Source organism: Boleophthalmus pectinirostris, unplaced genomic scaffold (assembly GCF_026225935.1).
Source record: "Boleophthalmus pectinirostris isolate CB_2022bp ecotype Guang Dong unplaced genomic scaffold, ASM2622593v1 HiC_scaffold_9, whole genome shotgun sequence".
Lineage (NCBI taxonomy): Eukaryota > Metazoa > Chordata > Actinopteri > Gobiiformes > Gobiidae > Boleophthalmus > Boleophthalmus pectinirostris.
The window spans coordinates 1,466,345-1,491,821 of NW_026571541.1; the positions used below are offsets into that span (position 1 = coordinate 1,466,345).

At 39.7% G+C, this 25,477-nt stretch overlaps 1 protein-coding gene across 1 annotated transcript in view; it reads right to left on the reverse strand.

The window, feature by feature from the left end:
• The window catches only part of LOC110172732 (roundabout, axon guidance receptor, homolog 1 (Drosophila)), a 413,603-nt gene that overhangs the window by 343,332 nt on the left and 44,794 nt on the right, over positions 1-25,477 (reverse strand). The window contains 1 exon segment of the mRNA XM_055166979.1: positions 11,362-11,682. Coding sequence (XP_055022954.1) covers positions 11,362-11,682 — 321 coding nt within the window.

Here is a 25,477-nt window from a genome sequence, read left to right on the forward strand (position 1 = left end):
GGTATTGGGTTAGATTTCCTTTGTCTGTGAAGTTTGCATGTTCTTCCTGTGTTTGCTAGTACATTCCTAATACACTCTTCAGCTAACAGCTACAACTATTTTGATCAGAATGTGTAAGTTTATAAATCAAATTGTGAATACCATAGTTTTCAGACTATAAGGCTCACTTAAAATCCTTTAATTTTCTCAAAAATCTACAGTGCGTCTTATAATCCAGTGCTTTATGTTTTAATTCTAGTTGTGTTTATTGACCTCAAACCGATTTTCTGTGGTACACGACGCTCAAAAATCTGTCAAAATGTTTTAGTACGACTTTGGTAAACTACAAAGCCACACCGCTTGATGGATTGTCGGATCATTACAGTTACCGGAGTCAGGAGCTTCGTCTGACAGAAGCTGACCACATCAGGCACAAGTTATTTTTTTCAGCTCTTATAGTTTATGCAAATGAGTCATGTGGTTTTAAGTTTTGTTTCTGTAAAATGTAAACAAATGTGCACAAATCTGCTTTAAACATATTATTACTCAGTGTATATTTGAGTCCTCCTCATAGAAAATAAAAAAAGTGTTGTCCTTTTGTTTCGCTTAATGCGCCTTATAATTTGGTGCGCCTTATGTATGAAAATAGATGAGAGAATTCAACATTATTCATATTGCACCTTATAACCCGGTGCGCTTATAGTCTAAAAAATATGGTAAATAACTCCACTAAATACATATTTTTAATTGTTTTATATCCAAATCCTCAAAGTATCCAACCTTTGCTCTGTTGACACTACTGCAAACCCTTATTGATGAAGTCTCCTGAAATGGTTTTCACTTCCCATCATGCTTTGTCAGGGTCCAGAAATGCCAACCAGTGATCAAAGTAAAGGGTGACTATTTTTCAAAATCTAAAATCTAAAACAGATTTTGAGTTTATTTCTGTTTACTTCACTGTGTCGTGTCATGTGTCATTCATAGTTTTGTCGCCTTCAGTGAGAATCTACAGTGTAAATAATCGTGGAAATAAATGAGAAATTGCGTCCAAACTTTAGTCTGCCGCTGTAACTAATAACTAAAAGTGATCCATACAAGTGTAGACTAATCATAGCTTTTAAAAATATGACATAAGTTTGAAAATGAAGTTTGCTGTAAACAAAGACATATTTCATGCATTAATATTTACCTTCACCTCCGGCTCGCGGTTCCCAGGCCTATTGTTATTAATCCCACTGATGAATGAACCAGATCAATGTTTAACACACTTTACCCAAACACAACAGCCATATTTCAAGTCAAGTGATCTGACCCACATTCTCCGCCTGTCAGCTTTATCAGCCTCCTGCCCGACGGCACAAAGGAAATCCATTATTTACACCTTTTAATACCAGGAAGATGTTGACATGAGAAAAATGATGCTAGCTTTTCCAAACACGCTGCGGTTAATGTTAAACTAAACAGACCGGGTTAGCGCGCCGGGGCTAGCAAAACAGGCGCTGTTGAAAGCTGGATTATGCTAACAATCGCGCAAGAGCTAAAGGAAACTGTAAGGGCCAACTCCTTGCAATAACATCAACAGGCAAATATGTAATGTGTTAGCTAAAGGGCTACGCTAAAGAAACAAGGTTATAATCGGGACTTCCTCTGAGGATTGTCTCGCTAAATCTGCTAATGGCTGTTGAATTATGTGTCGACAATGGCCATTTTTGAGATGCCAGAGGAGATTTTAGAAAAGCAGACCAAATTCCAAAATGAATTCCAAGATCCGTGCAACAGGCTTTTTATTCCTACTTAGACATACAGTATGTAGTTACAGTTTTTTGGTGTAGATAGTAGGGGTGTAACAACAACCGAAATATCGTGATATCGTATCGTCAAAAGTCTCACAATTATATCGTGGACCATCACAATTTATCGAATTATAAGTCTCTTGGCTTAAATGAAGAGTTATGGTGCAGATAGAGGGAACTACATCGACCATGATCCTTTGGCTCCATTTCAGTGCAGACTACAAGAAGAAATAACAGTTTTAACACTTTTAAGTCTTTGTTTTTTGGGTTAAGTCTTGTCAAGGAAAAAGGAGCATATTAACAGTTTCATTAGGCTCCACAAAATATCGCAATAAATATTGTACCTAAGCCTGTAACGATAATCGATTTTGCTGGATGATTAATTGACCAAGAATTTATTGCGATAAACGATAATATTGACATTTTGAGAGCAATTTCAACTAATAAAATGCCCATGGAATAAAAATGCAAACACAGGCTTTCAAAGATCAATAAACCTTACTTTCTAAAGAACATTTAACACAGGAACTGTAAGACAAACTAAAACAATAGACCTAAATAAAACAGACTTTTTCACATAAGAATAGCCTAATGTGTCTGGTTCACAGCAAACACTTGTTCACAAAAATGCACTTGAATAAACCACTGTTGAACCAAACACAACCAAAGCACTAAATAAAATTGATTATTAAGTCTCTGTAACAAAATTGCTCTTAAAAGTGATTTTAGTCATTGACTTATATTGGAATATAGTGGCTGGTCTCTCTGTGGCTGCTGCTGTTGCCTCGTCATTTTGGTCATTTAAATGTTTGTATTAACCTGCGACACAGGATGTTATTTCGTTATGAGGGAGCCTCTGTCATGTCCGGTATCATGTCGGTGTGGGATTTCATTGGATTTCAGGCGCTCCCGGGGGTGGGGCTAGTTCTGTCACTCAAGTTTGGGTTTATATCGGCTGTTGGGGTTTGAGACATTTCCTCTCGTCGTTTGTGCGCTCGCTGTATTTGACGCATGTGGCTGTTGAGACGTGTCCCGCTCACTCCTGTTGATTCGGCATCATGACTTGTTTTGGCGCTCGGCGATGAACTGTTTTGTCACTCTGACAGCGGCGCTTGTGTTGCGGCTTCATGTTTTCCCGCACAGACAAACAAACAAGCAAATAGAATTTATCATGGCCAAAAAAGTTATCATACGATTAATTGATTTATTGATTATTGTTACAGGCCTAATCGTACCCCCTACCATATCATGAGCTTTCCCATGATATCGCAATAACTATCGTACTGTGAGGGTCATACCGTGATGATATCGTACCTTAATGGATAGTAGTGAATATGTTTTTGTTTTGCATTTTTTGTCATTATTTGAAGCTTTGGGAAATGGAACAGTGTAGCAAATATATAGTATAGTATAGAATAGTAAAGCATTGAATGTGTTTTAAAGTAAGACATGTCAGCTTAAGTAGTTCTAAGTCTCTTTCTTTCTATCTCCTGGCTAAAATTGGATACTTGGTGCAGACAATTCCTAGAAAAACTGGTTCCTATACATTCTTGACAACCGATGAAGAAGCCTCGTAACCACGCTCCCCTCTATGGATGTTACCGTGACAACATAATTGTATAGGGTTAAGCATGAGCCATGCGGAGGGGTGAGCGACACGGCCCGACGGAGGGGAGAGAGAGTGCGCAGGCTTGTCATTACGACTGTTTGAACCCGGGACAGAAAAAGCAATCCGAAAGTTGACAGCGCTCCAAACCTGCTCTATATTCTGGTCGATCCGCTCGGCCAAGTTCACGTTTTAACATGAAATACTTAAAATAAACACGAAAAATATCAGCTTCTACAGACCTCTGGAAAATCATATTAGATGACTTCATTTGAACTGTTTGTGACTAACAGTTGGAAGCACAAAATTAGGTTAAGAACGTGTATGTTAGTATTTTCAGTTGACTATTTTGACCACAAACTGACTATTTGAACCAGAGATGAAACCGGATGTGTGAATAAAAGTAAACAATTTTACAGCAAAAAAATATATACTGCATTAAAGCTTGATTTTACTTTCATATAATGCGGAAAAAAATATCTTGCCTGAAGACACAGTGGCACTAGTAGGAATCAGTGTTGTCATACTGCAAAAAAGCTTGGCCAAAATTTCAGATATAAACAGAAAACAAAGTGACATGATATTTCCATGCAGCAAGCTTATTTTACTTGACAAGTTCTCTTAAAATAAACAACTTCTAGACTGGAGCATCCCAGAACTAGTAAGTCGATAATAAATCTGAAAACATGATGAATAACCTGATATAAGTTTTAAAATCTTGGCCAGATCACAGAAATTTGCAGTGTATGATACTAAAATTTCAAACTCAATTTCAGTAACACTAAGGAACACACTCAATACTCAATACCAATTCTTCAATTATTCAAACCAACTTCTGTCCTGTGTATGGGATGTTTTTAGTATCGATACCTGCTCAAATGAGTACCTAGTTCGATATTAGTTTCATTATCGATTAATGTCTGATTTTCGGTACTTTTGACAAACCTGGTGTGACAGGAACCAACAAACCTTTTCATTTTTGTGTTACAGACCTCTTTAGCGCCTTATAAACACAGTGGTACAGTGTGGGGTGAAAGTGGGTTACGCTTTTACCCACCAACCAAAGGGTCACCAGTTCAAACCTCTTGATATTTTCGAGTCCCTTGGCAAGACACTTCACCTTAATCTACTCACGATATACAGTGTAGGAGTAAACTTCTCCATCTGTAAGACATTTGTGCCGTTCTAAAACTCCTTTTTTCAGGTCTACAATGGAACATCTGTCTGCAAATGCACTTAAACTTTTTTTTAGGGGAAAATCCAGTAAAACCTAAGAACACTTTTGCGATATGTCACGTTTAAAGCTGCTATCACTTTACCAGGAGCAGACAGTCTCCCGCCTTACCTAACCGCGGAGTAAAGAAGCTCGTCTAAAATGTGAAGTGTGTGTCCATGTAAAAAGATATCGGACTGCGTTACTCCATTCGATAAGTTCAGCTTTTTACATTTCAAGGCTTGCAATACGTTGAAAAAACAAAAAGCAGTGTGGCCTTCATATCTCAGTAAACTGAAGCAGATCAAATAAGGCAAACAAAACAAAAGCTTCCATCTTCAGAATTGTTCTTTGTGAAGCAATTTGAGCTCCAAAAACACCAGAGTCTGCAACTATGTGGACTTTAAACATGGAGTATCAATTGCAGAGTGTCAACAAAAGATGAAACAACATTATTCAACTCCCAGAACTTGTGAATTCGGCGAGACTGTTGAAAAGAGGCTGTACACAGTTTAATTTTTCTTTTCTTGTAATAAAGTCAGATTTATTGTTGTACCCCAGTATAGATATATTGTTACCACAACTCTTCAGGTTAAAATTTGACCACCGTGTGCTCTTTGTATCTAATTATTAAGCGTTTTAAATGTCCGTGAAGAAATGCTAGTTGTGATGTTAGCATGCTAGTTGTTGTTAGCATAGGGTGAAGGTCCATTTTCCCTCGAACATGTCTGTTTTCCACACCCTGTCCTGGGCAACCGGGATTTTTTTAATAAAGTGATGCAAATTTCCGGGTTTTCATGATCCGTTAAAATTCGTAGTTTCGTAGTTCTCTGTAACTCAGAAGGAGCGAGCAGACAGTTGGATTAACAGTTGGTCAGTCTGCAACATGCCAAAGCACAAACCACATTTAATGATGACTTGTACAAGAAATTCCCCCTTTTCCGTCCTGGTCGAGACAATTGGGAAGCCAAGTGCACAGGTAGCGAGGTGAGAATAGTTCAATGTCGAGGTAAAGTGTCCGGGTTTTCACAAACGGAAATATGGTCACCACCCTATGTTAGCAGTATCGTGACGCTGCTTTGGACTCTCAAAATTGGTAAAAGTGCTAAGAAACTCATCCTGGTGAATAATTAAGATGTTAGTCTTGAGTTAGAAAAGTGAAGAACACCTCTAGACAAACCATTTTAAAATATTTGATTTCACACACACACAAACACACACAAGGTTCAGCAGTATTCAGGTAATTGACGTATTGCAACCTTTCGTATTTTTTTTTTGAGTCAGTCGCGATTCCATTCTGAATGTAAAGCTCCAATCACTTTTCCATTGTGCTTGATCTAACCTCAGGAGCGGGTAGAATGCACTCCCACACGGACAGGAGGGGTTGTATCTCCTCCTCCCCCTCTCCCCGTGGTCCTGATAGGGTTACCAAGGACTCGCTGACAGCCTCTGGGACATCTGAGCTCTCATGTCCAGCAGGAGAGAGTGGACTGACCCTACCACAGCCACTGCACACTCTTTAAAAAACCAAGGGAACTAATTTGTCAACACGGTTCAGCCATCACGAAGACTACAGCCTGTTTTCAATGTAACGTGAGACAGGGATAGGTGCTTTGGCTGTGCTGATGAACGAAGCAATGTTTTAGATTGGAAATATTCTGCACAATACATTCATAACTCTCTTGATATACTGGCCAAAGGTTTAGATGTCATCCATGCATGTTGGAGTCATTTTGCAATCTCTCCCGGGCCCTGTCCAAACCGTTCTTGAGATTAGCTGTAAGATTCTGTACAATGCTCATTCCACTATGTCCTACGTCACCCATGCTCCCACACAGTCATTCTCCATAAATGTACCGTATTTTCCACACTATAGAGTGCACTTGAAAGTCTTTAATTTAATAAAAAAAAACAAGTGTGCGCCTTATAATCCAGAGCGCCTTATTTATTTATATTATTTATCAGGGTGTCTTAGTACGACTTTAGTAAAGTACAAAGCCGCACCACTTACAGCATTACGGCTCTAGTAGTCAGGAGCATCAGGAGTAATACATACTGTGATTCCTTTTAATATCTAAATGCACCTGTCAAGAGACACACTCACAACGCCCACTTTAAACTCAAGGCTGTTATAAAGTGAAAGTGTGAGCTGTGTCGGCGCAGTGGATGAGAGAAGGAGAACACACATTCACCAAGACAGAGAGACAGCACCAAGCAACTTACGGATCGTGGACGCCCGGGCTAAGGATCAGTATCAACTGTGGTCCGAGCTTTCACCAAGACCCGAATCATCACTGAACTGCAGGGAACAGTAACCACACTGACTCAGATAATGATGAGAGGGATGTGGATGTGCTGGACGCTGGAATCGCCCAACTGTTTGAACTGTTATGAATACTTATTGTGAATACGATAATTTAGCATCTCCAACAGTATTTTTTTTACGCATTACAATTGAACAAAGTTGAGAGTTGTTGTGAACGCGTTAAATAAAGTTTGACTGACTTATCTAACTGTTGTGTTTCGTTTAATGCGCCTTATAGTCCGGTGTGGTTTATTTGTGAAAAAAGTTCGAAAATAGACCATTCAATGACAGTGCGCCTTATAATCCAGAGCACCCTATAGTGTGGAAAATACGGTGCAAAAACATGACACAAAACAAACTGTTCATGTGTGTAAATGTGCAGTAGCTTCTTTAGCAAAGTGAAGGGGAACTCGGAGCATCAAAAATGAAAGTGAAACTCATAAAACATGATGATCTAAATATGTTATGTCTTGGCAGTTAATACATAGAAGGAAAATATCACTTTAACTGCAGGCCATAAGAGCACAACACTGACTCAATGTGACCAATCAGAGCCTGATACCTTTGTCTCTAACCAATCATCTTTCAAGCAGCACGCTCTATCTCCCCTTTGGTTTCAGCTGTGCAAAGCAGCAGAACCATCAGCGTCTTTATCTCCTCTACTTCAACACCGCTAAAGGCGAGGTTCAGAACAAGATATTTCCTCGGCCAAATCTCCCATGCTTCCTCTTCATTGCTCCTCTGACACCTCCACCTGCAAGTCTAAGCAACAGAGTCTAGCGTTCCAGTTGGATGGATCAAAGCACTGGAAATGACACGTCCATTGTCAGCTTTTATATTCACTGCACACGGTCCGACCTGGCCGAGCAAAACCATGTGGAATCCCAATTACAAACCCCACTCCAGTGCGGAGCGGAGAGACAGTGCGGAGCGGAGAGAATGGATCTGAGGAGTGACGGAGAGCGTAGTGACTTGAAAGAGTCTGCAGCCTCGAGTAAATGTTTAGACTCGGAGAAGCCAGAGACCGCAGGAGGAGAGAAGTTGTTCTGCTTGTGTTTATTTCCAGACTTTTTGGTCAGAGCGAAAACCTGCGGAAACCCAAACTAGCCCCAGGTTTGTCATTGTAAACCGCGCACATGGAGAGCACTGCAAAAAGAGACTAGAACTGAGAATGAGTTTGAGTTATTAGATTTCAATTTAAGAATGAATCGGAATGATGTATGACTGGATTAAAGGCACTGTACCTGTGTTTCAGTGTTAAAAATGTGAAAAACACAACTAGATCATTTGAAACAGTTTGCTCTAAAGTTACTTTTCATAACTTTAAAAGACCAAAACAAAGTCACGGAAAAGCTACAAACAACTAGCATGATAACGTGCACCTCCTGGACAATAAAACGCTTTAAAATTAGATGAAGTCAGACTTATTTTGATCTCAAGAGCTGCTTATACAATATAAAGAAGCTTTTTATGGAGCTAAATTCTTCCCTGCTTGTGGGAAAGATGGACTCATGTGGGCAGTGTTGTGTTTTAGTTTTTGTTTTTCCTCAAGCGATGCAGAAAAGAGGGAGCCACTGTCTGTGTGAATGTTCATGTACTAGTAGTACTGCAAAACTCATTTTGTTCAAATACATGGGAAAAACTCGGTCAGTGCCAAATATTATTTTCTGTATTGATGTAATCAGTCAAAGAACTAGTGGGCCTCAGAGATGTTATTGCTTTGCCTGGAAGCCACCAGTTACACGTCAGGTGTGTGGAGAGGCAAGTCCACCAAGAGTAATAATGGATGTGTTGAGTTTCTTCATCAATATAAACACCTGTGCAAGATTGATAATTTTAATGCCATATTGTGGAATATTCCAGACAAAGCAAAACCACTTTTTTTGGAGACAAGAAGATGACATATTGCATCTGTCTTACATTACATTACATATTACACATTTGCAGAACAGTGTTGATAGTCGTGTAGATTAAACCCAACACCTGCACCAGTCATGAGTCAGTGCTAGTGCAGCCTCTGCAGCTCTGGGAGGGAATTCTGGAGGTTCTGAGTTTTCACATGAGGCCTGTGCCCATAAACTAAGAATGAGACAAACGTGGATGTGTCCTCTGTACCATTTATAACAGTAAGAGGGCACAATACATACAGTATCTTTAAGTTAAAACTGGTGAAATTACACCAACAAACCATTGATAAACCACTTTCTTCAAAAATGACTCAAATTTGAACACAACACATCTCTACCACTCTGAATTATCTTGAAAAAGTCAAACTGTACTTTTACAAATTGTAATTGCCTCGTACATTTCCCCAGTTCTTTTTACAGTGAAGTGTAGTGACAGAGAGGGCTTACTCACAGACCCTTGATACGTTTAACCCACTTCAAAGCTGCTCCGCTCTGGCCACAATACAAGGAATCCACACCAGCCAGAAACGCGCTTCATTAAAGGATGACTTAAGAGGGACGCAACTCTGGCATTCCTTTTCATATAAAACCTCATATCTATCTCTCTGACACACAGCCCGGAGAGGGTCCAAACACTGGGCCCTTTGTTCCCTTTGTGGCTCCTGACCACCTACCGAGGGCCCTATAGAGGAGCACTCACCCTGGGATGATCGGAGCCCTACCCGCCCCCCCCTCTGGATCCTCGAGGCCGGGGAGCACCGGTGGCGTCCAATAGGCTTCTCCTCTGAGATTATTCAAACCAGTGAGCACATTCAGGCTGGAAAGAGTGGAGACAGCAAACTGGAGCAGCCATTCACCCACATTCCACGGCTGGAGGGGATAAATCATGGACCAATACAAACCCAAACAGACCAAAGTTTCCATTTCAAACCAGCTCAGATCCATATCTAATAATAATACCATCTGTGCCATAACATATTATAGGGATACAGTGTGTTAGTGTTCGAGTAATTGCTGATGGTCAAAATTATACCCAACTATTATAAAACACTTTGAATGGCAGTTTAGATGAACTCATGGGACATAATTATGATCAGCTTGTTTAAAGGTACAGTATGTGACTTTCTAGATGTGGCACGTCACCTGCATGATTCCAGATTATAGCTGAAGAAACAACATATCCGTGGAAACAGGCCAAATAAGTCAGGTTTGTGGAAATGTGTGCCTACTCATAGTAAGGGTGCAGGTTTTTATACATTTTCCGTGCAATAAACACATCCACAATGAAAAAACATGACTAAAAAGTTACACACTGTGGCTTTTATATTGGCTATGTGGCTTTATATTATTTTAAGTTAATGACCTACTTTTTATTGTTCTTTCTACATATATTTAATGCAAATTAACCTGCACTTTGATGCCTATTGTGTATTGAGCTACATTAAAGTTATTTTCTCTGCCTTACATGTACTTATACGCTTGTATGTTGTAAGTATTTATACACAGATAAATACATTTAAGGGCTATATGAAGTACTATTTTATTACACACCTGACTCATACATACATCAAACTGTGTGAAATGAATAAGTCAGTTTCTTTTATATGAAACTTCAACCGTGCCAAGACACAACCTTGAGGGACCCCATGTTTGATTCTCTTGTCCATGTCCATTAAACCAGCTTACAACTTACAAATAGCATCCACATTTAAAACAAGTCTTTTTTTCAACAACTGTCAACTCTCTAGCCACTCAAAAACATTTCACAGCCATGTTTTTAAGGGTTATTTAAACAAATGAACAACATTCAGGAAACAGTGCAACAAACCAGAGAGGCATCAGGTCCCATTCATGCTCTCACCCACAGCTCTCACCCACAGCTCTCTCCACGGCGGGAGAACAAATGCAGGGATGGATTCACAAAGCAGACCAGGCTTCTGTAAAACCAGCCTCGGATCAATATTATCGACATTTGTTGGCAAATGTGTAACTCTAATGCAGTGCTTTCCATTTCTAAGTGATGGTTCGGTTAACATGACAAAAGCCAGATTAACTGTAAAATTGTGCACAAAGACTGTTAATTAGAAGAAGTCTTTGGGCCAGATGGGGTTTGGGACTTTTTTAGCGTCACTCTCAGTGATGTACTTTATTATTCTGTTGTATAGTAATTACACTGGATAACCAGCTACAATTAAAGTACCCAATATTAAGTCTATGTCAAACCTTAATAATTTAACCAAGTCTGAAAATGAAAAAGTGATATCCACTGATAATTAATAGACCATGGATTTCCTATTTATTTTATTTTTTGTGCAAAAACAGTCAAGGTAACAATTGTCTTTCTATTGTTAAATAGATAACATACTGCTTTATGAGGATGATTACACTGTAGTACAAGGTATATTGCTTAATAAAAGTATGTTAAATGTTAATCATTTTATTAAAAACTGTATTACCTGATTTCATTCACACATTTTTGAGTAAACTCCTTGCTGGTCTTACTATGAAGCTTAGTCCAAACTTTTGTAAAACCATCCCAGAACCCATGCAGTACTTACAGGCTACTTCCAACGACGCGTTGTGACTGACCGCCTCTCCCAGGTAATTCCGAGCAACACACACATAAGATCCTTCATCGGGTTTGCTCCTGCGGCCGTGCACTATCCTGAGGAAAAACAGGGATCCGCTGGGCAGGAGCATCTTCTGGGAGCGCGGGTTATCCGTCTCCACGCGCTCCCCGTCCTTGTACCATTCTATAGTGGGGGTGGGTCTGCCCTCGGCCTTACAGTTCAGAGTGGCCGGTTCACCCTTGGACACGATCAGGTCCGACGGGTGCTCAACAATGCGGGGTGGGGTGTCCTCTTGGCGCAGACGGGACCCTAGAAGAGAAGAGAAGAAAGTCAGGATGGAAAGATCACTACTGAATTGTTTGGGGGAGTAGTAGTGTAGTGTGTTGAGTCATCGCCCATTAACAAGAAGATTCCACATTCAAGACTTTCCCCCACGCAGGACAACCCAGTGTACATAAATAACAAACAAAGGCTGAGTCGTCTAACTCTATAACTATATTCAGTATTTTGCCTTATTGTGTTAAACATGAGAGGTGCCATAACTCTACCTTGAGGTAAACCATGTATTTATCACATTTATTCTCCACCCTTGGCACTTTTAATCAAATCAAATAGAGATATGAACCGCTTTCGATCATGATAGTGTTATTAGCCTTGTACATCAAATAAACATAATGTTTATGTTAATTGTACACACAAGAATGGTCTTTGATAAAAAACAAACTCTTTTAATAAAACCAAATCTAATTCATTTCTCCGGTAGAGGAACTGGAATGCAGAAAAAGGCCAAAATATGAGGCTTGGATTTGGGAAGGATATGAAGAGATGGAAGATAACAATATCCGATGGACTATGTGAAGCATGCTCAGACTAACAAGACGTAATAACCACAGTGATAATAATGCGCCAACAATGTGCCACCCAGGACTAATACACATGGCCACTGAACTGTGACTATCAGAGCTCATTCCGTGCTTTGTGGGAGGGCTGCAAAAATATTACATTGTCAGTTAACGCAAATTCTACATTATAAGAAATATATTTTAAACAAACATAACGGTGTCTGTCTGACATTGGGAAGTTCTTATTTTGATTTGTTGTTGTTTGTTCAGTCCTGGTAAATTTTTCACTTGCAAATAAAGGAAGTAATTTCAACCCAAAATATGAACAACAGGTCAAATCCTACAGCTAAGGTAGGCCTGACCAAGACTAGCTCAAGATCTGGACATGGGTCAAACACTGGTGGACACTGCCTTATATCTGCCTGAAGGGGGAGCTAACTATACTGAAACTATTATGAAACTGTTTGTTAGCTCAGTCTATTGAACTGTAAGTTATAGAGTAACAAACTGATAATACCTGTACCTATTGTCTCATTGTAAATAAATACATACAATACTGTTGATGAATTATAGCCTACATATTTCTAAAACATCATATTTCTTTTCATATTTTCAGAATCCCTCCCCTGCCTGTTTGCTTCTGTTGTCTTGTTGTAAAATCGCTGTGATGTGAACATAAGGGATCTCCTGCCTCTCTCTCCGCCTAAGCCTTTGGAGCCCATTCATCCCCCAATTAAAACCAGCCGGTGCTAATTGGAGGCACGGGCCCGCAATTAATTAACCCCATGAAGCCGGCAGAGTGGTTGGCTCTTTTGGTGCCCCCTGCCCTCCCCCTCCCCCTCGGTGGCGGTGCTGAGGCGGCAGCTTCCGTTGGTAACCACGCTGGGTATGGTCAGCATAATGAGATGACAGCCGGAGGGAAGATGGATCACTAGCATGCATATGTGTGCTGCGCACATCGGAGCTTAATTAATCCACGCCAGAGAGGGGCGCTCGGATCAGGGGCTCTTCCTGAAGTGATGAAGTGAGGACAGAGAGCGTGGGCCGGGGACACGTGCTAGCTCAACATGCATGATTTGTATTCATTAGCGACAAGCTTTGATGTTAGCTTTTATCGATCTGAACAGCAAATAAACAAAACTCTAATAATGATACAATGTGTTTGTAAGAATGTATGACCTGTTTTTTTTCAAGGTGCTCTGTGAAACTTTGCTGGTGGATGGTGAGTTTGCTGTTTAGGTACTTGTCCATGGACATCTGCCTCCAGCACACAACACACACATGTTTTTTTCTCAAACTATAGGAACAAAAACACTGATGTAATGTCACATAACTCACATATATTCAGTTTTATGTGTTTTTATTGTTCAAGAAAAACTGCATCAAAAATCATCATGATTTTGAACAATAAAAACATGATGATTCTTGAACAATAAAAACACATAAAACTGAATATATGTGAGTTATGTGAGTGGACTCGCCTCTCCACAGATCTGACCAGTAACTTGGCTTCAACTGCTCCATTGAAACAGACAAGTTTAATGGCAGGAAGCTGGTCAAAGGTTCATAATATATGAATATGAAAGTGGAGTGTGTGTGAGTGATGGTGGTGGTCAGAGGGGCCGATGGCACAGATTGGCAGCCTCGCTTCTGTCAGTCTGCCCCAGGACAGCTGTGGCTAGAATAGTGGCTTACCACCACTGAGCTGAAGTGAATGAACAATGAACTGTAAAGCTCTTTGGGTGTCTTGAAAGGTGCTATATAAATGCAGTGAGTAATTAATTAAAAATATGATTTCTGTAGTAAAATGAGCAACACTCTTTGAACATATGTAATATTCACTTTGTATAAATGTATGTATGTCAGCTTTACATGGTCTCTAATGAATAAATACATGTTCAAATGAATTCCAGTTCAGTCAGATCTGCATTATCATCCACCTCACGGCCTTCATGAATAACTCAGAGTAGAATCTTATCATAGTGTGTGAAAGAAACATACAGCGACGCACAGGACGAGCTCTTTTACATACAACACATATACATATCTTAATATGATCCAACATGCTTGTCTTTGAAACATGATCTGCATTATCAGCCAAGTCACGCCTTCATACCATCACACATATATATACACTATATACACTATATACACTAAAAACACTTTGTACACTTTATACACTATATATACTATATACACTATATACACTATATACACTATATATACACTATGTACACTTTATACACTATATACGCTTTATACACTTTCACTATATACACTATATACACTTTACACTATATACACTATATACACTTTACACTATATATACACTATACTTATACACTTTACACTATATACACTTTATACACTATATACACTATATACACTTTATGCACTATATACACTTTATACACTATATACGCTTTATACACTTTGAACACTATATACACTATATACACTTTATACACTATATACACTATATACACTTTATGCACTATATACACTTTATACACTATATACACTTTATACACTATATACATCATGTATTTAACATGTCATATGCTAATGCTGATAGAAAAAGTCCCTCGTCTTTTGACTTTTCCAACTTAACTCCATTTTACGCACAAAGACTTAATTCACAATGAACACATAGTTTAGGTGAGTTTAACAACGATTCAGGTTTATAACTCCTCAATGAAGGAGTTTGGCTTTAATTAAGTTGAACTATTAACCCTGAGTGATTCTTTATAAACTACTGTTCATTATGACTCTAGTCTTCATTGCTTTATGAAGACTGTTCAAAGTGTTATTACAAAGTGCTAGCACAAGTATAGCCTATGTCATTTAACCCTGATTTTTGAGAATATGATATGCCAAAGTTCTGCTTGTGCACTGAGGAGTAAATCTAGAGGAGACACGTCACCTGCATCATGGAAACAGAAAGCTCAAACTGTACTTCAATCTGCATTCTCATGCATTCTCCATGGAGATAGTTTCACGTCAAACAATACAAGGAGACCTTGCTCCAGGCCTAAATAAGAGTCAGGTTTGTGGAGGTGCAAGCCCGCCACAGTAAGGATGTACATTTTTCAGTTAAATAAATAAATATTGTGTTATTATTAAAATGTCTATTATTTTTGTATTTGCTTTTTTGCAAAATTCGCAGGGAGAAGTCAAGTTGAGAAAGAAACACCACACATCTCCTGTTAGGTTTCTGAGAAGAACATTTTAAAAACATGTTTCCAAAAGTGAATTTAGCAGAATATAATATTAGAACCTTTAAACCAGTCTTTAAGCAGTGATTAGAAGTTAAAAACCAAGCAGCACGCAGCCAAATCCTACCACCAGCTCCCACTATAGCAGAGAGGAGAACAGAGCAGAGGAGAGCAGAGGAAAGGAGATGAGGAAGCCCAGTATGTTTTATTAAAGAGGCTTTGAAGGGGAGGGTGTCTCTCTGGTAAAGAATCGTCTCTCATTTGAGCCACGCTCAAGTGTTGGCGTTTTATGGGCCAGTATTAAGTATTCAGAGAGTATCTTACTGTGAGGAGAGAGAGGAGAGGAGGGGGAGAAGGAGAGAGAGAGGGAGGGAGTGATGAGAGAGATGTGTGTCTTTGATCACTGTATGTTTGCTCCAGATTATTTCAAAAAAGTGTTGAACAAACAGTTGAAGGAGAAGGCGAGTGGAGCGGAGTACTGCGTCTGATGAACTATATGAAAGGACACGCAGACTAAAGCAGATACTGTGTAAAAACAACTTCAGTGAGCGAGTAACCATACCTCAAGGTGTATTTTGTATTTTAAAAGTGCCATTGATTGACCGGCTAGTCTCACCTCACAGCAACAAGGTCCCTGGTTTGACTCCTGGGTTGCCTTGGCCTCTGGTTGCCCAATCAACTCAAAACATGCACAACAGGTCAAGTCCTCCAGAGAAGGTCCTGACCGAGACTAGATCTGGATCTGGGAATGGTCCTGAGCGCTGTAGATCAGCTCACTGCTCCTGGAGTTGTGTTTTGTTTCATTCGCACATGTTTGAGTAACTCTTTATTATCAACCTGTCTACATCTCCACAGCTCCAAAGTGAAAGTGAATCACAGTGATCATGTCAGAGCTGATGTGGATACAGAGTCTTACATGAGGATATAACATGAGTCATGTGCTTGGACATCTTCTAGAATCCAGAAGCACCTCCACATCACAGACCTGACTAACAGTGTTGGGGAGTAACAGATTACATGTACCAGCATTACATAATCAGAGTACAAATTATGAGTAACTGTATTCAGTTACTGTTTCAGTGAGTGGTAATTGGATTATAGTTACCTTGTTGAAATAAATGGTGATATTTTCCTATTTTCACATTTTGGGCTATATCCCCCTTTTTTTTTTTCTTTTTTTTATTTTTTTTATTTTAGTAATTCTACTCATTGCCAGAAACCCAAACAGAACACACACAATAAGAGCTGTGTAAACGTCTTGTTAACGTTGGTGGTGTCAGTCACACAATGAACGAGGTTGTTAATAATCATTGTTGTTAATAATCTGATTCTGCATCATTTTGAGTAAAAAACATCAAATATTACTGATTTTTACTGGGCTGGCACCTTTATGTTTGGACTGAAAGTTTTTTTCTTTAATAAACAATGTGACAGCTAACAGTAGGTGGACATAATTTTAAGCATCTGTGATCTCATATAGAAATCATTTCTCTATCAGTATTTTTAATACGGTTAAGGAAAGAATAGAAAAATGTGACCATGTGACCAAGGAAAGACTGGGCTTTTTATTGTAGTTTAGCAGACAAAAGATTTTATGTTAAGATTCTAGTCTTTGCTTCTCTACAGCAAACAAAAGTCTGTTCATGGAGACTTGGGCTCAACAGACAATATAAAGAGAACAAACAACAATTTTCAGGATGTGGTTGGTACATTCATGTAGTTTTAAACAGCCTGACAATATCAAGTAATCCAAAGTACTCAGATTGCATTACTCACTTTAAGTAATTTAATGGATTCTGTTACAAACTACATTTTGGGGTATGTAATCTGTAATCTGTAGGGGAATACATTTTAAAAGTAACCTTCCCAACACTGCTGACTAACACACACGTGGATCATCACACACACTGTAATGTCCAGTCCAGACTAACAGGACTATTTAAAGGGGCCTGATGTCACTTTTCTAGTGGAGGGCTTTTGTTTCCATGGAGATCTTATTGCTATGTCTGAAATGTTTATCATTCAAGTTCAGAGACATGCAGGAGCAGAGCCAGGTGCAGGTCAGAAAGCAGAGGAAAAAAATGACATATTGTGGAATATTCTAGGCAAAACAAGAGCATGATGGAGCCAAAGTTCCATAGTTCACCTGGATTTTGACACTTGATCCAGCCTCATACTGTGAGTCCTGTGTGGCCCTGAGCACTGCACGGGTTTGGAGACCAGAGAAGGAGATCATGTCTCACTGTCTCTCTGTCTCTCTGTCTCCACTGTCCTTCTCTGTCTCTGTCTCCCATTGTCCCTCTGTCTCCTCTGAGTGACTGCACTGAGCTCCTCTGTGTGTGTGCGGTGTGTGTATTTGTGTACTGTGTGTGGTCTGTGCTGTGTGTGTGTGTGTGCTGTGTGTCTGTGTGCTGTGTGTGTGTGTGTGCTGTGCTGTGTGTGTGTGTGTGTGTGTGCTGTGTGTGTGTTCTGTGTGCTGTGTGTGTGCTGTATGTGTGTGTGTGTGCTGTGTGTGTGTGTGTGTGCTGTGTGTGTGTGTGTGTGTGTGTGTGTGTGCTGTGTGTGTGTGTGTGTGCTGTGTGTGTGTGTGTGTGCTGTGTGTGTGTGTGTGTGTGTGTGCTGTGTGTGTGTGTGCTGTGTGTGTGTGCTGTGTGTGTGTGTGTGTGCTGTGTGTGTGTGCTGTGTGTGTGTGTGCTGTGTGTGTGTGTGTGCTGTGTGTGTGTGTGTGTGTGTGTGTGTGTGTGCTGTGTGTGTGTGTATGTGTGTGTGTGCTGTGTGTGTGTGTGTGTGTGTGTATGTGTGTGTGTGCTGTGTGTGTGTGTGTGTGCTGTGTGTGTGTGTGTGTGTGTGTGTGTGTGCTGTGTGTGTGTGTGCTGTGTGTGTGTGTGTGTGTGTGTGTGTGTGTCAGAGTGGAGCACATGTTTGTGTTGTGACATCACTTAGATCAGATTTGTTACAAATGTCCCAAGGACTTCCAGAGGGGGTCATCTGTAAAACACATTTTTGGAGCGTTTGTGTTGTAATGTTGTTTCCTCATCTTTAGATATCATCTATGTTTGAGTAATCTAGTGATCTCTCCCAGGCCCTATTTGAAACCTCCTGCAGTGTGCAGTAGTTGCATTAGCCGGATGCACGCTGATAGTGTTGTCATGGTGCTCTGAAGGGGGAGTGAGCAAAGGGAGGGAGGACCTCCCCCTCCCCTCCTCACCCTCACACACAGAGAATACCAGATGAGCTCCACCCCCTCCTCCTCCTCCACCACAGGGACCCACACTCCAGACTGCAGCCCACGGATCGATGAGACCCGCGGGCGAGCTCCAGCTCCACTCTCCCTGTTCTGTGCTTCTCCTCCACACTCACACACACAGAGAGAGAGAGAGTGTATGTGTGTGTGTGTGAGTGTGTGTGTGTGTGTGTGTGTGTGTGTGTGTGTGCTGGAGGGGCCTCGGACCTCATTAAAAACACTGCTCCTGTTTGTAAAAGTGACTGATCTCAAACTGTAATGAGAATGAGAAAAACAAGCAGAGCAGCTTTGACTGGCAGAAGTGACCCCTGTGTTTACTTCTGTGTACACACAGTAAATATATGTACATATAAATGCAGTACATAAATATATAGATATATCAGTTTCACTGCATCTTATGTTTTTCAGTATTTATTTCGTACTGGTAATAGGAGTTACACAAGTAATAGTAATAGTAATAGTAATAGTATATAGAAAAACAGCAGCACCAGCAGCAGTCGTAGTAGTAGTATAGAAGTATTAGTTGTTGTTGTAGGTATACAGTAGCAATAGAAGTAGTAGTAGCAGAAGCAGTAGTAGTTGATGTTGTAGTAGTATTATAGTAGCAGTAGTATTTGAATTGAAGTAAACATAAAATGTGTATTACATTTTTAATTAAACTAAACCTGAATCGTTCTTTCTGCTTCTGAACTGTCTCCATTAGTTTTGATGAGAGGATGATTGACAGGTGGTGTTTTAAACTATGTTTTTGCTTTTACCTCCTCAAAAACACTGGAGCTGTGTTTGTTTCATTCACACACACACACACACACACACACACACACACACACACACACACACACACACACGTTTGAGTAACTCTTTATTATTAGTCTGTCTCCATGTCCAAAGCTCCATTTGCTCTGTTCCACCTTGTGATGTCATGAAGAGTAGTTTCCAAATGAACAGCTCCTTTTGCGTTTAGTTCAGATTGGCAAATCCAGGTTTGAGCTGAGGCTGCCAATGCCAAGGTGGAACAGAGTGTTGTCCATTTGAGAGAAGAACTGAGCCTAAATGTGCAGGTTTGTGTTTGTGAGTTAAACATGTGTGAATGAAACAAACTCCAGGTCTGTGTGTGATGAGGAAACGACATTAGAAAATGATATTACATTTTCTCAGTACAAAGTGAAATGGATCCAGAGCTGATGGAGCTGGACGTGCCCCCATGCTCACTTCTACTATGTTCACTTATATACACAGTCTAGTCTACAGCTCCAACCAGAATCAATAGCTTTGTCCATTTAATTATTGATTTACGTGTTTATTTTCTCACTATTCACAAATACAAAATCCAGAGTTGATTCCATTTCTCTGGGAGCCACAGACACAAAACATTCCTGGTACACGCCCAGGCTCCATATCGATCTCTGTGGAGGAGTTATCTATAATGCAAAAGTCACATGGCTCATATGAGAAGATGTGATCATAAAGTCACAGTACTGCACTGAGACATGGATACTCTCATGTACTGTGTGTGTACTGTGTACTGTGTGTATACACGAGATGGTTCAGTATTTCTCATGAGGAAACTAGGAGCACAGAGAAGCTTGTGTAATGCCACGAGTGGTGGAGGGTAATTACTGTGTATATTTCACATAGTACTTTTGCCATACTTTCAAGCTTGTCTTTCAGAAGGTACTATTTAAAAGTAGCTGGTAAATATGTAGTATGGTAGTAGTTTTGTAGTAATAACAGCTTTAGTACTGTAGTAGCAGTAGTGGTTTGAAGTAGCAGCAGCAGTAGGCCTATAGTTCTGTAGTTGTTACGCTGAAGTAGCTTAAAAAGTAGTAATCATAATCATATTAGTAGTAATAGTACAAGTAGTGGTAGTAGTAATGGTAGCAGCAGCAGCAGTAGCAGGCACCTCTTCCAGCACTATCTGCTGATAGTACTATCTCATTTTGTAGTTTTATTAGTAGGTGAAGTAGTCAAAGTGGTAAGAGTAGAGTACCTCATAGTAATAGCATTAGTAGTAAGTACAGCAGTAGTAGTATTAACAGTAGTAGTAGTAGTGGTATACTACTACACAGTAGTAGTAGTAGTAGTAGTAGCAGTAGTAGCAGTAGTAGTAGTAGTAGTAGTAGTAGTAGTAGAAGCTGCAATCACTAAAGCTCCACTCCTTTTTACTATTACTTCATTACATAAACTTGTAGTACATCTCTTAACAAGTTCTATTACTACCACTGGATGTAGTAGTAAAAATAGTAGTCGCTGTAGTAACAATAGTAGTAGTAGTGATAGTAGTAGTAGTAGTAGTAGTAGTAGTAGTAGTAATAGTAGTGGTTGTGGTAGTTGTAGTAGCAGCAGTAACAGATAGTAGTTGCTGTAGTAACAACAGTAGTAGTAGTAGTAGTAGTAGTAGTAGTAGTAGTAGTAGTAGTAGTAGTAGTAGTAGTAGTAGTAGTAGAATGAGCCCTGGTTCCGTTGCTTCAGTGTACTAAGCGTAGCCGCGTGGTGCTGGGTACTGCAGTAGTGTGAGCTGATGACGGCGGCGTGGCGTGGCGGAGCGCTGAGGTGTCGTGCTGGCGTCGGGGTCTTTGAACGCCTCGCGCTCGTATCTCATCTGATAGAGTTCAGTGTTTAGTGGAGATAAACTGGGAGCACAGAGGCCTTCCCTGTCCACACCGCCATTACTGCGAGATTACAGGCTTTAACAGGGATTTATGAGCAGATAAGAGCGGGGGCGGGGCTCTGTGGTCAGGGGGCGGAGTCTGGAGACGTGCCAAGGAGAGAATGTAACACCACAAGTGACAAGTGTGTGTGACTTACGGAAGAGAAATGAACTGAAATAATACAAAAATCTAATCTAAATAATAATAATAATCAGGCTTCCCACTCTTTTCCAGGACTTTTTCATGAGCTAAAGTGAATTTCCCACGACTTTACGGCACCTGCATGTGTAGAAATGATCAGACTTTTAAATGTTAACTCTTTAAACTCACCTTATGGTTTGGGATTCTAGTTTTTGAACATTTAAAATCCTGTCAGTGCATTTATTGTCGTCTCTTTTAAACAAAAGACGCAGACGTTTAGAAATAATCAGAACAGTAGTGGTTGCGTGAAAGAGATACTAAAATTCCATGACTTTTTCCAAAACTTTCACTGAATTTACAAAACTCCATGACTTTTTCAGGGCTGGAAAATGACATTTTCAATTTCCATGACTTTTCCAGGGTTTCCATGGCTGTGGGAACCCTGAATAATAATACTAATAATAATACTAATACTACTACTACTACTAATAATAATAAAAATAAATACTCTTTCTACTTTCTTTTTTTCTAAATAGTCTTTGAGATGTCTATGGTATTTTTTCCCCCAATAATGGTCAAGATAAGAGTGATATTTTTGTAAAGTGAATTTTTCTTTCAAAATTCCTAGAAATTTAAATTTAAATTAAAAAAGAAATATCAGACATGTCTCACACACCAAAATTCAGACATTATATATAAAACGGTCACTCATATATTAGCACTACGATTGTCACCTGACCCATGGTGATTGAGCATTTTTTGGAAAATATATGTATAATACAGGCAAAAACATGTTAAGTATTTTCAAATGTACATACTTTAGCTTTCTTATTTGTATTTTTTAAACTATCCTTTCCAGGTCCAAAGCACTTACACGTATAAATGATAGTTTTGTGAAGCGCGGGCCTCTTGAAGCATTCATTTGTAATTTCCTATAGCCATAAACAGGACAGGCCCGGGCAGGGAGAGGACAGGAAGAGGCTGCTACTGTCCTCACAGACACTTCAAATGGGGCTAATAACTGCACTGTGAGCTGCAACAACACCTAATTACACTGTCCAAAACACAGCCTCCAGCTCAGGACAGAGCTCTAGAAAACAGACCACCAACCCACCCAAGCCACCGCCAACACACTCCACCGACACAAGTGTGATAGAAAACTACGTGTAATTCAAGTTATATGATGCGAAACTGACTCGTGTGAGCATTAAGCCATGTTCTAATGTTACCTCAGCTGAAATGTGCAGGTTTGTGAGTTAAACGTGAGAATGAAACAAAACACAACTCCAGACATGTTTGGGATGAGGAAATTACATTAGAACATAAAGTAGATCACAAAATAACATCATATGAGCCCTTTAAACAGATGTAAGATACAAAGATATGTTTAATGCCACACTCTGTTGAGCTATTGAGGTATACTTTTTTTTTTTTTTGTTAAGAATAAATTCCCCAGCAGAAAAGTTACATGGAGCAGCTTTAATAATAGGGGGTATTAAAAAAGGGTGCCCGTAAAAAGACCCTGATCCTGTCTTACCCCACTCCCCTGCCCTCTCTTCACTCACATCCAGATATGGAAAAAGTACTGAAAAATTAAAACTATCTTTATGTTGTTTGCTTCCTACCAAATAAAAGTAAACATCTACAAATCTTCACGAGTAAAAGTAAAAATGTACTTCATTTAAAATGTAATTTGAGTAAAAGTTACTTAGTTATTTTCAATTTGATGTAAAAAAAAAGGATGAATCATAAATCGAATCCAGCACAAGTTGTTTTAATCAACTTTTAGGTGATACAGACAAATTTTGTTCAGTGCAAACTTTGTACATTTTTAACACAACTGAGCTCACGAACTCTTACTAATACTGAGCTCCTCCTCCATTTGATAGAACTTTATAAAACTTAGAACTTTAACTGCATAACAAATTTAACAAATGAAAAAAAAACAACAATTTAACAAATTGTGAATTATATGGTCCAACTCACAACACTACAATGAAAAAGAAAGAAAATTAAACCAAAATCAAAGTATGCAAAATATCTCTCCTCACATCACTCCTCTTCCTCGCTCCCCTCACATCACTCCTCTTCCCTCGCTCCCCTCACATCACTCCTCTTCCCTCGCTCCCCTCACATCACTCCTCTTCCCTCGCTCCTCTCGCCTCAGTCAGGGCAGAGTAACCAGACCTGGGTCTCGTCTCCTGGACCCTCCCCGGAATGCTCTGTGTGAATAGGCTGGGCGCTCCGATCGGATCAGCCCCACGGTGAAGGCTGCACAAGGCTATCGCTTACCCCCCCGAGAGGCAGGATTAGGCCCCCGCGCTCCCCTGTCTGTGCCCCTGTCTCTGTCTGTGCCCCTGTCTCTGCCCCTGTCTGCCCTGTCTGCCCTGTCTGTGCCCCTGTCTGCCCCTGTCTGCCCCTGTCTCTGCCCCTGTCTCTGCCCCTGTCTGTGTCCCTGTCTGTGCCCCTGTCTGCGCCTGGCTGCTCGGACCGGCCCGGGGCAGGGATTTGGGGGCCAATGATATCTTTATGTGTCTCTGTCTCTCTTCTTTTCTCTCCTCTTTCCTCTCCTCCTCTCTTTGTCTGCTCAGAGCAAACACACTGGGATAGAGTGACTGGTGACACTGGAGCGGAGAGGGAAAGAGAGAGAGGCAGGAGAGGAGTGAAGCATCAGGCAGGATCTGGTCTAAGGCAGAACGATGTATGTAAAGTAAACTGTATTTTATATTGTACTGCATAAACAGCTCCTACAGTGCTCTGAAAAAGTATTTACCCCGTTACCAATGGGCCCAGTCAAGCAGAAGTAAACAACAAGGCCAAAAATTCAAGTTAATGCATCTGATATAAAAATGTATTGAACAGATACATATGTACTCTAGTTTATGAAACTGTTGACCTTTTTTCTGTACCATTTTTGGTTCTAAAGTTCCATATGTTTTAAACAGACCATGTATGAAACATGGAACAAAAATTATTTCCCAAATTTCAAAGACCTGGAAATCATGTAAATAAATGGATGTATTTCATCATATCTTGTGTTATTCCATCTTTGAACTGTTGATGAAGGTACATGATTTAAAAAAAAAAATAAAAATTTAAAATGATACAAATTTGCTTGGAAGGACTGACATATTTTATAGAAATAGTTTCCTTTCATTTTGAAGTAATATTAAAGTATTCAGAAGAAAAAAGCGACAAATTATGTAAAATCCTGCACCTTCTACTTGTTTGTACAATTTTCCCTCCGTTACTTTTCCCTCCGTTACCATGACCTTTCTTAATAAAAAATCTCATGAGTCAAAAAGTAAGAGGTTTTTCAACCTAATCTTGTTCCATATGGTAGAAAACTATATGAAGCAAATATTCAAACCAGTTTGTTAAGGATATGGAAGTGAGAACCAAGAGTTATCACTGTTTGGATTTATTGCCCAAAAAGTGCTGCATATTTCATTCCCTCCGTTACCGACATGAGTTTTAAAAAAAAAATTTGTCAACAACTTGAAAGAATATCACAGGTTTAACTTGACCCTGTTGGAGTGTAACTCTTTCCTACATTCTGATACTTTACTTATTTCAATAGTCCCTCTAGTTTCTGAATAAGAGACATTTGAATGTCAAAAATCTGCCCCTGTTTCCCTCCGTTACCACTTGACCAGACCCCAAATTCTTAATTTTTTGCATGTATCACACTTCAGATCACTTTCAAATCAACAAACACATGTAAATATTAAACAAATATAACCCAAGTAAACAAAAAATGCACTTTTTCTGTGATGATATAATTTGTTAAGAGAAAAATACTACCCAATCCTACATGACCCTGTGTGAAAAAGTAATTTCCCCCTTGTTAAATGATGAGGTAACTGTGATTTTTATGGATCAAAAAAAACACATTGAAAACACATTTTTACTGAGAGCAGGGTCACTCACTCCACAGAAGTGACATGTAACTTGGCCTGGTGGTGCAACCATCTTGTCTCCATAAAGATTAAGAGTTTAGTGTCATATTGT